The sequence below is a fragment of the Danio aesculapii genome, chromosome 20 (genome assembly GCF_903798145.1).
Source record: "Danio aesculapii chromosome 20, fDanAes4.1, whole genome shotgun sequence".
In the NCBI taxonomy this organism is placed as follows: domain Eukaryota; kingdom Metazoa; phylum Chordata; class Actinopteri; order Cypriniformes; family Danionidae; genus Danio; species Danio aesculapii.
The window spans coordinates 2,875,930-2,893,727 of NC_079454.1; the positions used below are offsets into that span (position 1 = coordinate 2,875,930).

Here is a 17,798-nt window from a genome sequence, read left to right on the forward strand (position 1 = left end):
CAAGCAAGTTTCTCGTGTTAGCCTAATTGGTTGACGACGTCACTGACCGGAGCGAGAGGTGGCAGTAATGCACCAAAATTTTGTTGTTGACCACCATAAAACAGGAAGAAGAGTTCGTCATACTTGACATCATATGGATTTACTTTCATTAGCTAGACACCGGCCTCACAGCTCTGTGAATGTCAGTGCCATCACTTATTGATCCGCGATCGGTAAATGTAGCTTGTGTGGATGCTACTGCACTACTTGACTAATAAAATAGCTTCGCTACTGAAAAGCTATTCGATTTAGAAAGTAGCGACGCTACCGCCACTCTACTGAGAAATGTAGTTAAGCTACTGCCCAACACTGGTATGTTATAAAGTCACCCATGAGAGTTACGATCATGTGGCAAAAGTATATGCCCTCTTGTGAAATTTGAATACTTTCTCAAATATTTCCTATGTGATGTTTATGGGAGCAATGACATTTTCACAGTATTTTACAGTGTCTGAGAAAGCTTAACACGCTGCAATTTAAGACAACACATTCAATTACAAAAAACAATCGGTTTGACAGCACACGTGTTGCATTTTCTCACTATGCAAACATATTAAGAATGCACTCTGCAAATTCTCACAATGCAAACAAATGGCTGTATTTTCTCACAACACATGCTAATAGCACATCGAAAATGTTTCAAGGGGACCCATAAATGGGACGGACCTAGCTGGGATTTGTTTATTGTACTATGACTATTGCTCAGTTAAGTTTTTTGTTTATTTTAACATCCTGATTACATCATTCCCTTGATTTTTGTATATTATTAGCTTCAATAACCATCGCTGTGTCCGAAATCACATACTTCCATATTATATAGTACACCAAAACCCCAAGTAGCCGAGTGCCCGAATTCGTATGATTTGAAAAACAGTATGCGAGAAGTACCCGGATGACAACTACTTCTGGCAAGATTCTGGATGTAGTACGTCAGAGTTTCTTTCATACTACTGACATACATACAGTATAGAATGTACCTTTCTAACAGCCGAGTAGTACGAGTAGTACATAACCTAAATAGATGGGTTTGTCATGTTTCAGAGATGCCTTGAAACATTTCCATTTTGTTGTGAGCTACTTGCATGTGTTGTGAGAAAATGCAGTGTTTTTTTTGTTTGCACTGCGAGAGTTTGCAAGACATATGCTGTCAAGGCGATGAGGATTATTTCTTAATTTGCTGGGGTTTTTTGTGATTGCATGTGCTTTTTAAAATTACAGTGTGTTAAGCTTTCTTGGCCATCATAGTATTTACTATATTACGTGTCGTGGTGCAGTCTTACGTGTGCATCCTCCCTCCTGGAAGCTGAAGTGTCCAGCAGCACAGCGGTCACACTTCTGTCCTGTGACACCAGGTTGGCAACGGCACTGCCCGCTCTCGTCACAGTCAAACGACTTGGAGCCGAAAGAGTTGCAGTGGCATGGGACGCAGCCGAGAGCGCCCTGCAGGTGAGAGCCAGCCTGAACACACACACACACAGAGCACACACAATCAGGAGCAGCGCACGGTTTAATATGAGGGTTGAGTTTAACTAAACTAAGATACAGTAAACTAAAGTAAACTAAGATATGATAAACTAAAGGTAAACTAAATCAAAATATGATAAACTACACTAAGATACGATAAACTAAACTAAAATACAATAAACTAAATTAAAATACGATAAACTAAACAAAGATACGATAAACTAAGCTAAACTAAAATGCGATAAAGTTAACTAAGATAAACTAAGCTGAACTAAACAAAGATACGATAAACTAAGCTAAACTAAAATGCGATAAAGCTAACTAAGATAAACTAAGCTGAACTAAACAAAGATACGATAAACTAAGCTAAACTAAAATGCGATAAAGTTAACTAAGATAAACTAAGCTGAACTAAACAAAGATACGATAAACTAAGCTAAACTAAAATGCGATAAAGCTAACTAAGATAAACTAAGCTGACCTAAACAAAGATATGATAAACTAAGCTAAACTAAAATGCGATAAAGCTAACTAAGATAAACTAAGCTGAACTAAACAAAGATACGATAAACTAAGCTAAACTAAAATGCGATAACGTTAACTAAGATAAACTAAGCTGAACTAAACAAAGATACGATAAACTAAGCTAAACTAAAATGCGATAAAGCTAACTAAGATAAACTAAGCTGAACTAAACAAAAATACGATAAACTAAGCTAAACTAAAATGCGATAAAGCTAACTAAGATAAACTAAGCTGAACTAAACAAAGATACGATAAACTAAGCTAAACTAAAATGCGATAAAGTTAACTAAGATAAACTAAGCTGAACTAAACAAAGATACGATAAACTAAGCTAAACTAAAATGCGATAACGTTAACTAAGATAAACTAAGCTGAACTAAACAAAAATACGATAAACTAAGCTAAACTAAAATGCGATAAAGCTAACTAAGATAAACTAAGCTGAACTAAACAAAGATACGATAAACTAAGCTAAACTAAAATGCGATAAAGCTAACTAAGATAAACTAAGCTGAACTAAACAAAGATACGATAAACTAAGCTAAACTAAAATGCGATAAAGCTAACTAAGATAAACTAAGCTGAACTAAACAAAGATATGATAAACTACGCTAAACTAAAATGCGATAAAGTTAACTAAGATAAACTAAGCTGAACTAAAAGATACGATAAACTAATCTAAAATAAGTTACGATAAACTAAACTAAGATACGATAAACTAAGCTAAACTAAAATGCGATAAAGTTAACTAAGATAAACTAAGCTGAACTAAACAAAGATACGATAAACTAAGCTAAACTAAAATGCGATAAAGCTAACTAAGATAAACTAAGCTGAACTAAACAAAAATACGATAAACTAAGCTAAACTAAAATGCGATAAAGCTAACTAAGATAAACTAAGCTGAACTAAACAAAGATACGATAAACTAAGCTAAACTAAAATGCGATAAAGCTAACTAAGATAAACTAAGCTGAACTAAACAAAGATACGATAAACTAAGCTAAACTAAAATGCGATAAAGTTAACTAAGATAAACTAAGCTGAACTAAACAAAAATACGATAAACTAAGCTAAACTAAAATGCGATAAAGCTAACTAAGATAAACTAAGCTGAACTAAACAAAGATATGATAAACTACGCTAAACTAAAATGCGATAAAGTTAACTAAGATAAACTAAGCTGAACTAAAAGATACGATAAACTAATCTAAAATAAGTTACGATAAACTAAACTAAGATACGATAAACTAAGCTAAACTAAAATGCGATAAAGTTAACTAAACTAAGATAAACTAAACAAGATATGTTAAACTAAACTAAACTAGTTTACGATAAACTAAACTAAACTAAGATACGATAAACTAAGCTAAACTAAACTAAAATGTGATAAAGTTAACTAAACAAAGATACGATAAACTAAACTAAGTTGCGATAAACTAAACTAAACTAAGATACGATTAACTAAGCTAAACTAAACTAAAATGCGATAAAGTTAACTAAACTTTGAGAAAAACTAAACAAAGATATGATAAACTAATCTAAAATAAGTTACGATAAACAAAAACTAAACTAAGATACAATAAACTAAACTGCAATAAACCAAACGAAGTTAAATATGATAAACTAAACGAAGATAAACAAAGATACGATAATCTAAACTAAAGTAAGATATGATAAACTAAGCTAAACTAGGACCCGAAAAACTAAACTAAACTGCAATAAACTAAAATACACTAAACAATTGTAACAAAACATCATAATCTAAGCTAAACAAAAAAACTGAAAAAATATAATAATAAATTAAATTAACAAAAAAAATGTTAACAAATCTCAAGTTTTTGCATTCAGATATTAGCGATCAAACCAAACCAACCCACGAAACTGCATTAAACACTCATACACTCTTCAATAACTCACTTTAACTGACTGCGCAGGCATTTTAATAGCACAATGTTAGAGATCAGAGACGAGGAAAAATCATACACAGCATGAGGATGTAGAGCCGCTGCGGGTGATTGACAGCCATCTGTCAATCTAATGGGAACAGGTGCACGGTCACCATAGCAACTGATGACAAGCCGACCTGGCACATGCCGTCAGTGCCACTCACTCACACACACACACGCACACACACTGCTGCTTAAAAGGTTCCTTGTACATTCAATTTTTGTTTGTTAGACCAGTGAGTCATTGCCTGTGGATGAACTTATTTGAATCAGTGAGTCATTACCTGTAGACTGACTCGTTTGAACTAGTGAGTCATTGCCTGTGGATGAACTCATTTGAATCAGTGAATCATCAACTGTAGTTTCACTTTTTTTAAATAAGTGAGTCAGTACCTGTAGATTGACTCGTTTGAATCAATGAGTCATTACATGTAGATTCACTCATTTAATCCACTGATTTATTACATGTAGATTCACTCATTTGAATCAGTGAATCATTACCTGTAGATTCTCTCATTTAAACCAGCGAGCCATTATTTGTTGATTCACTTGTTTAAATCAGTGAATCATTACCTGTAGATTCTCTCATTTAAACCAGCGAGTCATTACTTGTAGATTCACTCATTAAATGCACTGAGACTTGACCTGTAGATTCACTCAGTTAAAACCAGTGAGTCATTGCCTGTGGATGAACTCATTTGAATCAGTGAGTCATTACCTGTAAATTGACTCATTTGAACTAGTGAGTCATTACCTCTAGACTCACTCGTTTAAATCAGTGAGTCATTAACTGTAGATTCACTTATTTAAATCATGAGTCATTACTTGTAGATTCGCTCATTTGAACCAGTGAATCAACTGTAAAATCAACTGTAAATTCACTTTTTTTAATAAGTGAGTCAGTACCTTTGGATTGACTCGTTTGAATCAGTGAGTCATTACATGTAGATTCACTCATTTTAATCACGCTTCAAAATGGCAAAACAAAAAAATCTTTAGTTCACACTCAGTTTTAGTTGGTCACACATGCACACACAGCACCCATCATGCAGTGCGTTTACCCCCGTCCCGGGGCGGTAGGCTCCTCGCGGACAGCCTCCCCTGCTCTCCCAGCGCTGCACGTGTTGAATGGGCACTTGCTGAACGGGCCGGCGGGTCTCCCTGCGGCTGTGGGGCGGGCGCATGAGCTCACAACGGCGGCCCACAAACCCCGCCCGACACACACACCGGCCCTCAGAGTCACAGCGCTGGGACACCGAGCCCCGAACATTGCACTCACATGGCCTACAGCGCTGAGATTCACCGTCCCACCAACAATTGGGCTAAACACACACATACATACACACACACACTCAGCTTAAATAGTCCATAAACAGACTATCAGGAAATAAAGCACACTGACACATTAAAGAAGAAATGTGCTATTACTATGACTACCCAGGAGGCAAAGAATTCTGGCCCAGATTTGGCATGAAGCTGGCACAGCAGGCATTCATCCGGCACTGGCATACAGCATGTGGGCCAAACATGGCCCGGGTTTTACAGAAGTGGCATCATCTTTAAGGCTGCACATAAGACCTGGCCCAGATGTCAAATGTAGTATTTGGCCCAGATGTTATAAATTGATATGTGGGCCACGTAAGTTTTGTCTGTCTTGACCCACTTAAAACACATATAAATTATTTTTGAGTAAAGAAAAAATTCTATGCTTCAAGAAAAAGTGTGGCCATAAAGAGAAATGTTTCATGGGTGTTTCAAATTCATTGCAGTTGTGACACACCAACAATTCTGGCCCAGTTCAGGCCCAGTTATGGGTTTATTAACTTGGCTGAGACTTGGCCCAGATATGGTCCATGTTTGGCCTTTGTATGGAAGCCAGACTAGGTCCAATCATGTACCGTAATTCGCTGCGGCATGTGGGCCAAGCAAAAGCTGATTATGTGGGCCAGATCTGGGCCAGAGAAATTTTGGGTAGTGTTGTGTACACTCTCAGAAATAGAGGCACGAGAGCTGTCACTGGTGTGGTACCTTTTCAATAGGTACACATTCGTACTTAAAGGGTCCATATTGGTACCTCAAAAGTATTTAACAGTACCTAAAATTAACACTTTTGTACTTTTTAGGTACTGATTTGTACCCTTGAGGTATTAATATGGACTGAATATAGAATAAATGTGTACCTTGTAAAAAGGTACCACATCACAACTAAATCTGAGAGTGTAGGTTACTTTAGAAAAGTAATTAATTACTAATTACATATCTAAGATTATATTTAAATTAATTTCTAATAACTTTTAATATTAATGCATGGGTAATATAATTGATCATTTACATCTGAGTCTTTTTCCAGGACGTAGTAATTATTTAATAAGTTGTTTAAATTTTAGACAATATACAGTTGAAAGCAAAATTATTTGCCCTCCTGAGAAATGTTTATGTTAAACAGAGTAATGTAATTTTCATAGTATTTCCTATAATATTTTTTAGTCTGGAGAGTCTTATTTCTTTTAGATTGGCTAGAATAAAAGCAGTTTCTAATTTATTGTTAAAATAATTTAAAGGTCAATATTATTAGCCCCCTTAAGAAATATTTTTTGTCAAATGTCTCCAGAACAAAACACAGTTATCCACTCCCTGACAAAAGTCTTGTCGCCTATCCAAGTAGTAACAGTAAATAATAACTTGACTTCTAGTTGATCATTTGGTATCAGAAGAGGCTTCTATGAAAGGTAAAGGCCTCTAGATAACGCTTATTTGACCAAGATAAAATATGATCATGCCTTGATTATGAATGATTTCATTAGGACAGTAAGGTCTGACTTTGCTTCGACTAAAGTCTGGTCACTGAACATTCAATAATGTCCAGTATAGAATATGTGGTCATGCTGCAGTGGAAACAGAATGAATATTGTGTCTGACTCCATCATGAGCTTGGAGGACTGCATCCATACATCTCTGCAATGACTCAAATCACTGATTAATAAAGTCATCTGGAATGGCAAAGAAAGCCTTCTTGCAGGACTCCCAGAGTTCATCAAGATTCTTTAAATTCATCTTCAATGCCTCCTCCATCTTACCCCAGACATGCTCAATAATGTTCATGTCTGGTGACTGGGCTGGCCAATCCTATGAGATGAGATGAAATATGAGAAGGAGCGCTATCCTGCTGGAGAATTTGCCCTCTCCTGTGGTTTGTAATGTAATGGGCAGCACAAATGTCTTGATACCTCAGGCTGTTGATGTTGATCATCCACTCTGCAGATCTCTCGCACGCCCCCATACTGAATGTAACCCCAAACCATGATTTCTCCTTCACCAAACTTGACTGATTTCTGTGAGAATCTTGGCTCCATGCAGTTTCCAGTAGGTCTTCTGCAGTATTAGTGATGATTGGGATGCAGCTCAACAGATGATCAACTATCAGCCAAATTAGTATCTGTTGCTCTTACAACTGCGATCCACGACAAGACTTTTGTCAAGTAGTGTACAATGACTTGCCCAATTACCCTAACTTGCCTAATTAACCTAAGCCTTTAAACTGCAATTTAAGCTGAATACTAGTATCTTCCTAAATAATTAGTCAAATCAAATTTAAATTCCACAGGAGGGTGAATAATTTTGACTTTAACTGTGTGTATCAAAACAGAAATAGTTTCAAATGAATGACACCACATTATACAATACATACCACATACTGACATTTCTCAACTGAGACATGAGAACTGACATTCTCCTGTGCAGTTGCCGGACAAATAAAACATTTCTTTGAAAAATAGGAACATGTCTGAATAACAATATACACATTTATACAACAGTTCTGTCGGATTCTCGAATCTAATAGGCTGATATCTGTGTGATATTCTGCTATAACAGCACTTGTACGGCCTCTTCGCCCTTCTGCCCACATAGAGTGACAGCAGATGAATAAACTCACTGCAGTTAGACAAATATTCCAGCTGTTGGACAACAATGTAAATTTTAGGAGAGAATGTAGTTGTTTAGATTAGATTAGATTCAACTTTATTGTCATTACACATGTACAAGTACAAGGCAACGAAATGCAGTTTCGGTCTAACCAGCAGTGCAATAGCAGCAAGAGCAGGATACAGGTATAAGTTATAAAGTGCAGTTATAGAAAAACTATGGTGATATTTACAGATGGATGTACTATCAACATTATATACAGGTTGTATTAGCTATGAACAGAGATTTGCATAAATGAATATATGTACAGGATGCTATTAATAATCAGGAGTGTGCAGATAGATAAACATAATTACAAATGTCCATGTGCTGTGGGTATGTACAGTTCAAGTAAATGAATCAGTGCAATGAATATGTGCAAACTTTAAATGTGCAAATGTTAAATAGTGCAGTGATTGTGAGGAGTATAAGTTAGAGGAGTGTGGGGGGTGTATTGGGGGGGGGCAAAAGAGTCAGTGAGGGGCAGAGTTCAAAAGGAAGACAGCTCTGGGGAAAAAGCTGTTCCTCAGTCTGCTGGTTTTTGTCCGGGGGAGCCTGAAGCGCCTGCCGGAAGGCAGGAGAGAAAACAGTCTGTGAGCAGGGTGAGAGGTGTCCTTAAGAATACTGCGTGCTCGGCGCAGACAGTGTTTCTTCTGGATGTCCTCAATGGCTGGCAGTGTAGTCCCTGTGATGCGTTGGGCAGTTTTCACCACCCGCTGCAGTGCCTTACGCTCAGCAACAGAGCAGCTTCCATACCAGACTGTGACGCAGTTGGTCAGGATGCTTTCTATTGTGCAGCGGTAGAAGTTCACCAAGACGGCTGATGAAAGCTGGTTCTTCTTAAGTTGCCTCAAGAAGAATAGGCGCTGGTGAGCCTTCTTGACCAGGCTGGAGGTGTTGGTGGTCCAGGAAAGGTCCTTTGAGATGTGGGTCCCCAGGAACTTGAAGGATGAGACAGGCTCAACGACCATCCCATTAATGTGGATGGGATCATGCGAGCCGGTTCGTCCCTTCCTGAAGTCCACAATGAGCTCCTTGGTCTTATTGGTGTTAAGGAGCAGATTATTGTCAGTGCACCAAGTGGCCAGATGCTGTATCTCCTCCCTGTAGGCAGTCTCATCATTATTGCTGATTAGACCAATCACTGTGGTGTCATCTGCAAATTTGATGATGGTGTTGGATCTGTTCACAGGCCTACAGTCGATGGTAAAAAGGGAGTAGAGGAAGGGGCTCAGCACGCAGCCCTGTGGTACACCAGTGTTGAGTGTGATGGTGGTGGAGCAGATGTGGCCTGATCTAACATTCTGAGGTCTGTTAGTCAGAAAGTCCATAACCCAGTTGCAGAGAGACGTGTCGATATCCAGGTCTCTGAGTTTGATCAGTAGCTTAGAGGGTATGACAGTGTTGAATGCTGAGCTGAAGTCAACAAACAGCATTCGTGCATAAGTGTTTTTATTGTCCAGGTGTGTGAGGACAGAGTGCAGTGCTATGGAGACGGCATCTTCTGTGCTCCTGTTGCCACGGTAGGCAAACTGATGTGGGTCCAGTGTGGATGGCAGAGAGTCTTTCAGATGTGCCAGGACCAACCGCTCGAAGCACTTCATGATGATGGGTGTGAGTGCTACAGGGCGGTAGTCATTCAGGCATGTTGGGCTGGAGTGTTTGGGCACCGGCACAATAGAGGTGGTTTTAAAGCATGTTGGCACAGTTGCTAGGTTAAGTGACAGGTTGAAAATGTCTGTGAACACCCCAGTGAGCTGTTCTGCACATGCTTTGAGGACGCGCCCAGGAATACCGTCTGGTCCAGCAGCCTTACGCACATTGATCCGACTCAGTGCAGTGTAGACTTCTGAGGAGGTGAGTGTGATAGGTGAGTGGTCGGTTGAGGTAGTGTTCCTGGTGTAGGGTTCTGTATTGTCTCTTTCAAAGCGGGCATAAAAGTCATTTAGCTCGTTCAGGAAGTAGACATTTGTGGCTGTGGGGGTGGACTGGCTGGGTTTGTAGTTGCTGATGGCCTGGATGCCCTGCCACATGCGCCGAGGATCAGAGTTGGAAAAGTGCTCCTCTAGCTTTAGCTTGTAGCAGTGCTTGGCCTTTTTGATGCCCCTCTTCAGATTAGCCCTGGAAGTGCTGTAGGCCTGTGCATCCCCTGATCTGAATGCAGTGTTGCGTGCCTTCAGCAGGAGGCGCACCTCCTTGTTCATCCATGGCTTTTGATTGCAACTATGAAGTTTATTTATAAGGATAGTGCCTGTTTTAAAATATTTATAATGTCAGAGATTCAGCATGTCAGCAGACATCAGCCTGTCATTGAGCAGGACAAAGATGGTTGACGTTCCGCCACACGATGGCAACAAAAGCCGCATAATAAGAAAAACTACAAATTTTTCAAACTACAGCTGATTAAATCATTATAAAACAGGTAAGTGACATTCTAAGTTGATCTCTCTCTTTTGTATGTTGTAGTGCTGTATTTATACCATAGTAATCTGGTAGTGTTCACATTGCTTTGGCTTTTTCAGTGTTAATTATTGTGATCTCCTGATGTGATCTCCTGATAGAAATTTCTGTAGACTGATGGCATTTCATGCTGTTCAGCCTAATAATTTTAAAATGTGATCAAAACCACCTGTTTTGTCATAGAAAATAATTCTAACACTAGCTCTAAAGTGACGCTGGTGAATTATCAACGGTTTTTGCTGTTCTGACGTCAGCTGCAGATGTGATCCTGGTGGAGGAAAGTAGTTCCTCTTACAAAAGGATTTAAGACTTAAGTGTTTGATTCTTTTTTTATATACACGATTAAACTGTTGTTTAAATGCAATATCACACTCGTAACAGTGCGGTTTGGCTGTATATCATCACTGGTGGGACACTAAGGCACACGGCATGTGGCCTCGAGCCAATGCACGCCTCCCACCAGTGCCAATGTACAGGCCGATCGCACTGCTACTTGTGTGATATTGCTCATATTTAAACACATTTTCTCTGTTTCTCTGAATTTATACCTTAGCATATGCAATTTTCTTGATAAATGATCATTGTTCTTTAGTTGAAAAATAAAATTAATCTTCAAAATATCTCTATTACTTTGCTTCTCTGAATTGATTTATATGAAGTTATTGAATTTATGTACGGTATTGAAGCAGGTGCATTATAAGCAATCATAATCAAATGACCTACAAGTGAAAATAAATCCCTTCCTTTACTTTTTCAGCTAAAAGTAATTGAAGTACAGTAGATGCTTTGTAACTCAGTCCATAAAAAACCCAGTGGTAGTTTCAGGAGTTTAGTGTTTACCCACCATACACTCGTCACACTGCCGTCCGATTACGTGTTGGCGACACTGGCACTGTCCCGTCTGCTGATGGCAAAGCTCTGACACTGACCCATTACTGTGGCACTGACACGCTACAGAAACAGAGAGAAACAGACTGACCATTAGGGCAAGGTGGTATGACAGTATATAGCCTGACAAAATATGTATAAAAAGAAAAAAGTACATACAAACTACATAAATATATACAAACATACTGCTTTAATATACTTTGAGCTCTGACTAAATAACTTCAATCAGTGAGTCATTACCTGTAGATTTACTCATTTGAATCAGTGAGTCATCACCTGTAGATTCACTCATTTGAATCAGTAAGTCATCACGTGTAGATTAACTCATTTAAATCAGTGAGTCATCACCTGTAGATTTACTCATTTGAATCAGTGAGTCATTACCTGTAGATTCACTCATTTGAATCAGTGAGTCATTACCTGTAGATTCACTCATTTGAATCAGTGAGTCATCACCTGTAGATTCACTCATGTGAATCAGTAATTCATCACATGTAGATTCACTCATTTTAATCAGTGAGTCATTACCTGTAGATTCACTCATTTGAATCAGTGAGTCATTACCTGTAGATTCACTTATTTTAACCAGTAAGTCATCACGTGTAGATTAACTCATTTAAATCAGTGAGTCATTACCTGTAGATTCACTCATTTGAATCAGTAAGTCATTACCTGTAGATTCACTCATTTGAATCAGTGAATCTTTACCCGTAGATTCATGTGTTTGAATCAGTGAGTCATTACCTGTAGATTCACTCATGTGAATCAGTAATTCATCACCTGTAGATTTACTCATTTTAATCACTGAGTCATTGCCTCTAGATTCACTTATTTTAATCAGTAAGTCATCACGTGTAGATTAACTCGTTTGAATCAGTGAGTCATTACCTGTAGATTCACTCATTTAAATCAGTGAGTCATTACCCGTAGATTCATGTGTTTGAATCAGTGAGTCATTACCTGTAGATTCTCTTATTTGAATCAGTGAGTCATCACCTTAAATTTACTCATTTGAATAATTGAGTCATAGCCTAAAGATTTGCTGGTTTGAATCAGCGAGTCAAAAATCTGTAGATTCACTCAACGAATCAGTCCAATTCACAAATTAACTGTTCAGTGTGTCTTGTGGACTAGTTTAATAGGTCATCCGACAAGAAATGTAGCGGAGTAAAAGTACAAACTTTTAATTTGAAATATAGTGAAGTACAAGCAAAAATACTCCGATAAAAGTACAGATACAGTCAATTTTACTCTGCTATGAAATTATTAGTTTCAAATATTTCCCAAGGGATGTTAAACAAGGAAAAGATTTTTTCCCCAACACATTTTTGAACATAATTCAGCCTAAAGTGCAATTTAAAGGTTTAACTACAGTAGGTGCATTATGGTAATAACGCAAGTCATTGAACAACAGTGGTTTATTCTGTAGACAATCAAAAAAACTTCTTAAGGGTGCTAATAATATTGATATGATTAATATCAGGAGTTTTCATTTTTTTATTCCAAACAAACAAACAAACAAACAATCAAACAAACAAACAAACAAACAAACAAACAAACAAAAAAGAACTAGAAGAAAATACTGTGAAAAATGTCTTTGCTCTGTTAAACATTCATTTATTCATTTTCCTTTGGCTTAGTCTCCATTTCAGAGGTTGCCACAGCGGAATGAACCACCAACTATTTCAGCATATGTTTTACGCAGCGAATGCCCCTCCAGCCGCAACCCAGTACTAGGAAACACCCATACACACTCTCATTCACACACACACTCTTACACTACAGCCAATTTCATTCATTCATTCATTTTCATTTGTCTTAGTCCCTGTATTAATCAGCGGTCACCACAGCGGAATAAACCACCAACTTATTCACCATATGTTTTACACAGCTGATGCCCTTCTAGCTACAACCCAGCACTGGGAAACACCCATACACACTCATTCACACTCATACACTATGGCCAATTTAGTTTATTCAATTCACCTGTAATGTATGTCTTTGGACTTGTGGGCGAAATGGAGGAAACCCACGCCAACACGGGGAGAACATGCAAACTCCACACAGAAATGCCAAATGACCCAGCTGGGACTTGAACCAGCGACCTTCTTCACTCATGTGAATCAGTAATTCATCACCTGTAGATTCACTCATTTGAATCAGTGAGTCATTACCTGTAGATTCACTCATTTGAATCAGCGAGTCATTACCCGTAGATTCATGTGTTTGAATCAGTGAGTCATCACCTGTAGATTCACTCATGTGAATCAGTAATTCATCACCTGTAGATTTACTCATTTGAATCAGTGAGTCACTTGAACCAGCGACCTTCTTGCTGTGAGGCGACAGTGCTAACCACTTCTGTTAAACATCACTTAGGAAATATTAGATTTTTTTTTATTTGATTTCATCTAGTTTCACAAGAGGATGAATAATTTTGTCTTCAGCTATATATTGCCTAACACTGGATATTAGGATGTGTTTTGGGTCTCGGGACTACAGCAGAGGTGTTGGAGTTCATTCAACACAGTCCTTCAGCCGAAGTGACTTTGTGCATGTAATTTTCCAGATCTGTTCACGCTCAAACAGCAGCATTTTAAGCACAACAAGTAGCCGAATGTGTAAAAGGCATAAAAGATCCGCTTAAAGACGCTACTTCTGAGTACACAGCGGCTGACTGATCAGACAGGACTGATCATGTACAGTACAGGAGTCCGTCTGTGATGTAGGTCACACACACACGTGTCCCACTAGCGCAGCTACATTGTTCTGCTGTCAGTTCTGCTCTTTACAAGCTGTTATTCCCCGCAGAATAAAGCGTGTGTCCCATTTTCTTTCATCAGATATAAACATGCTTTAAAACCGTCATGCAGTGGACATCAACAATAACAACATCCACCTTACGAACATTTACAGCTCTGGGGTCTCATTTAGAAACACAATTTGGGTGGAAGAGAGCGTACGCCACTTCCAACACCAAATATTTTGTCAACTATTAAAAATAAACCAGACAGCTTTATGTAAAAGTACATATATTTAACTTAAATATATCACTTTGTTGACTTAATTCACTTAATTTTGTCTTTAATGTAATATAGTTTGGTATATTTACCTTCGGCCCACGGCTCTCAATGATATTTGGTTTTGGCCCTCATACGAAAAAGTTTGGGCACCCCTTGTCACGATAAAATTGTGAACCCAATAGCAAGTGAAAACAAAGATGATTTATTAGATACTGGACTCGAACAGAGCTCAACAGCAAGAATAAGGTTTGTGAATCCGTTAGCAGATGAGTGTTGCAATAGACCAAAGGTGCGTCTCTCACTGCAATCAAACAGAGCAGGTAAAGTTCGTGAAGCTGTCAGACAAAGTCCATAGGTGCATAAAGCATCAAACAGCAACTCACCACCAGCAAATATCAACGACGAGAGCCTGACAGGACACAGACGTGAACAACAATGAACTGACACAGTGAAACAGGAACGGATTGACAAAGGCGCAGAAATGCGCTACACCTGTGGCGTGCTGATTAGTCAGCTGAGCGGTGCTAAGCAATGGCAAGTGCCAGGTGTGAACAATTCATGTGACCACACAGCTGACGACATGTAAACACAACTGACAGCCACGCGATCCACACACAGACAAACACGCGAACATACATACACACTCACACACACAGACACACACAGGAGGAACAGACAGATCCATAAACCGTGACACCCCTGGTATAGATGTTTGTTTGAATAAATTTGACATTGATAATGGCAGGCTGCAATGTCAATCAATGATAAGTCAGGATTGTATACAGTTGGAGAATTATTAGCCCCCCTGAATTATTAGCCCCCCTGTTTATTTTTTCCCCAATTTCTGTTTAACAGAGAGAAGATTTCTTCAACAAATTTCTAAACATAATAAGTTTAATAACTCATTTATAATAACTGATATATTTCTGATTTAAAGTGACATTTAAAGGCTTGACTAGGTTAATTAGGTTAACTAGACAGGTTAGGGTAATTAGGCAAGTTATTGTATAATGATGGTTTGTTCTGTAGACTATCGAAAAAAATACAGCTTAAAGGGGGTAAATTTTTTACCTTAAAATGGTTTTTAAAAAATTAAAAACTGCTTTTATTCTAGCCGAAATAAAACAAATAAGACTTTCTCCAGAAGAAAAAATATTATCAGACATACTGTGAAAATTTCCTGAATCTGTTAAACATCATTTGAGAAATATTCAAATAAAGAATAAAAAATCTATGTGGGGCTAATAATACTAACTGTATATGGGAGATCTCTTATTAGCAATAACAGACCTGAGTGAGAAGCAGCCGTCCATTAGACATTAGAGTTTTGAGCTGCTGAAGATAATGTTAGCATAGACGCATGCTGTGTTCACACCAGGTGCGGAAAGCACGGATAAATTGCGCTATTTGCACGTAAATAGACACATGAATTCGTTTACTCGCTTCATTTGTGCGTCCAATTCACTTCACAACAGACGTGAATTCACATGACGGGCCGGGCTTCTGTCTGCCCAGTGATAGTGTAGCTTCGTTGCTAAATGGCTAACATGGATTTTATTGAGAGAATAGCTGTGTTTAAGTGCTTTATGAAGGCTGAAAAGCAGCGTCGATTTATTTGGAGCCGTGTCTGAGTTCACTATATACTTTATAGGTGCATCCAGCTCTGTGAGTTCATAAACTCCTCCAGAAACGTAACCTGGATGATGGAAGCTTTTAGCGGTGCTTCTGACTGAGTCGAGCCCAGTTTAATGAACTGTTGTCGGTGTAGGACAGGAGTATTTTCCCCCGGGACACAGGCGCTAGGCCATAATCACGCCTCCACAAGAGTAAGCACCTGATTGGTTAACGCACCGCGAATGTCTGCTGAAGTTCAGATTTTTGAACTCGAGCGTTCGAAAATTGCGTTCGGAAATCGCGCAAAACACAACTCGCGTCGCTTCATTCACGCGAATTGCATCGTTCACGCCGCAGGATGTTTATTCGCATCTTTGCATTGACTTAACATGTAAATCACTCGCGCTTGACGCTTCTTCCGCGTCTGGTGTGAACGCAGCATAAGAGGATTATATATGTGGAGTTTTAGATGAAGCACAAATAAACAGCGACAGGAGTCTCCATAGACTGACGCATTTATTTCACTCACACTGATAACACTAGTCCTGTTTTGAATCTGCCACTAGACAGACACACAGGCATTTGTAGCTCCGCCCTCTTCTGAAAAGAGCACAACCTCATTTGAATTTAAAGCGACAGTCACCAAAACACCACAATTAGCATCAAAGCCTAAAAGGGTCAGTTTCAGAGAGTTAGAAAACATTATTTGTGAGGTGTTTTGAGCTGAAACTTGAAACTTTTGAGCACACACACACTCTATAGAGACATCAGAGACTTATTTTACATCTTGTAAGTGGATATAGAATCCCGTAATTTCATGTCGGACTGCGACATACGGATGCTTTACAATATTAAGCTCTGCCGAAGCCTACAGGAGCGCGTCGACTGTCACTTTGTCGTCATGTATCATGTGCAACCCAGGGAATGCGCTCTGAACTCGCCTCTAGCGTGCATAACAGCTACATTTATAAAGCAGAGATTATTCAATATCCCATGACCCCTTTGCATGCTAATCAGCGCAGTGTGCGAGCAAAACAATCAAACAGAATGACTCTATCCTGCTTAATATTGCAGCGCGGTGTAACTGAGGGGCTGCAGCGACACCACACACACACACACACACACACACACACACACTGCACAGATGGTGTAGAAAGAAGGGAATATGCGTGTATTGTCCTTGAGGGTAGAAGCCCGAGCTCTGCTACTGAATCAACACACACACACACACACACACACACACACACGCACACACACACACACACCTGCCATACAGGCTGTCTGGAAGAACATAAATTCACTGCTACATAAATCGACATAACATGGAACAGCCTAGTTAAAACAACTGCATGTCCAATATTAATTAAAGTTATATTGTAGAAGTCAAAAGAGGTTGTGATTTAAAGAACAAATAATTGAACAATCAGGACGTAATTTCGTATAGTAATTTATGGTGGTTTTCTGCAACTATATGTTCATATTCATGGTGTCTCGTGGCTTTATTACAGGATTTTGGGTAGTGCAATTTGTTTATTTATTTTTTTTACAGTGAATCTAGTCACTAAACAGGACTGAAAACCTGAAGTTTTTATATAAACCTGCACCGAAATATATATAAACCTGCACCGAAGGTCAAGGTAATGTTGTCTTTAGGTTTAAAAAAAGTATACAAAAAATAATAAAATAAAATAAATAATCGACTCAAATCACTGATTAATAAAGTCATCTGGAATGGCAAAGAAAGCCTTCTTGCAGGACTCCCAGAGTTCATCAAGAGTCTTTGGGTTCATCTTCAATGCCTCCTCCTTCATCTTACCCCAAACATGCTCAATAATGTTCATGTCTGGTGAATGGGCTGGACAATTGTGGAGTA

At 38.6% G+C, this 17,798-nt stretch overlaps 1 protein-coding gene across 1 annotated transcript in view; it reads right to left on the minus strand.

Annotated features, from left to right (window-relative positions):
- lama2 (laminin, alpha 2) overlaps window positions 1-17,798 on the minus strand; it is a 326,666-nt gene that overhangs the window by 129,659 nt on the left and 179,209 nt on the right. Inside the window, 2 exon segments of the mRNA XM_056480993.1 lie at window positions 1,320-1,497; window positions 11,245-11,351. Coding sequence (XP_056336968.1) covers window positions 1,320-1,497; window positions 11,245-11,351 — 285 coding nt within the window.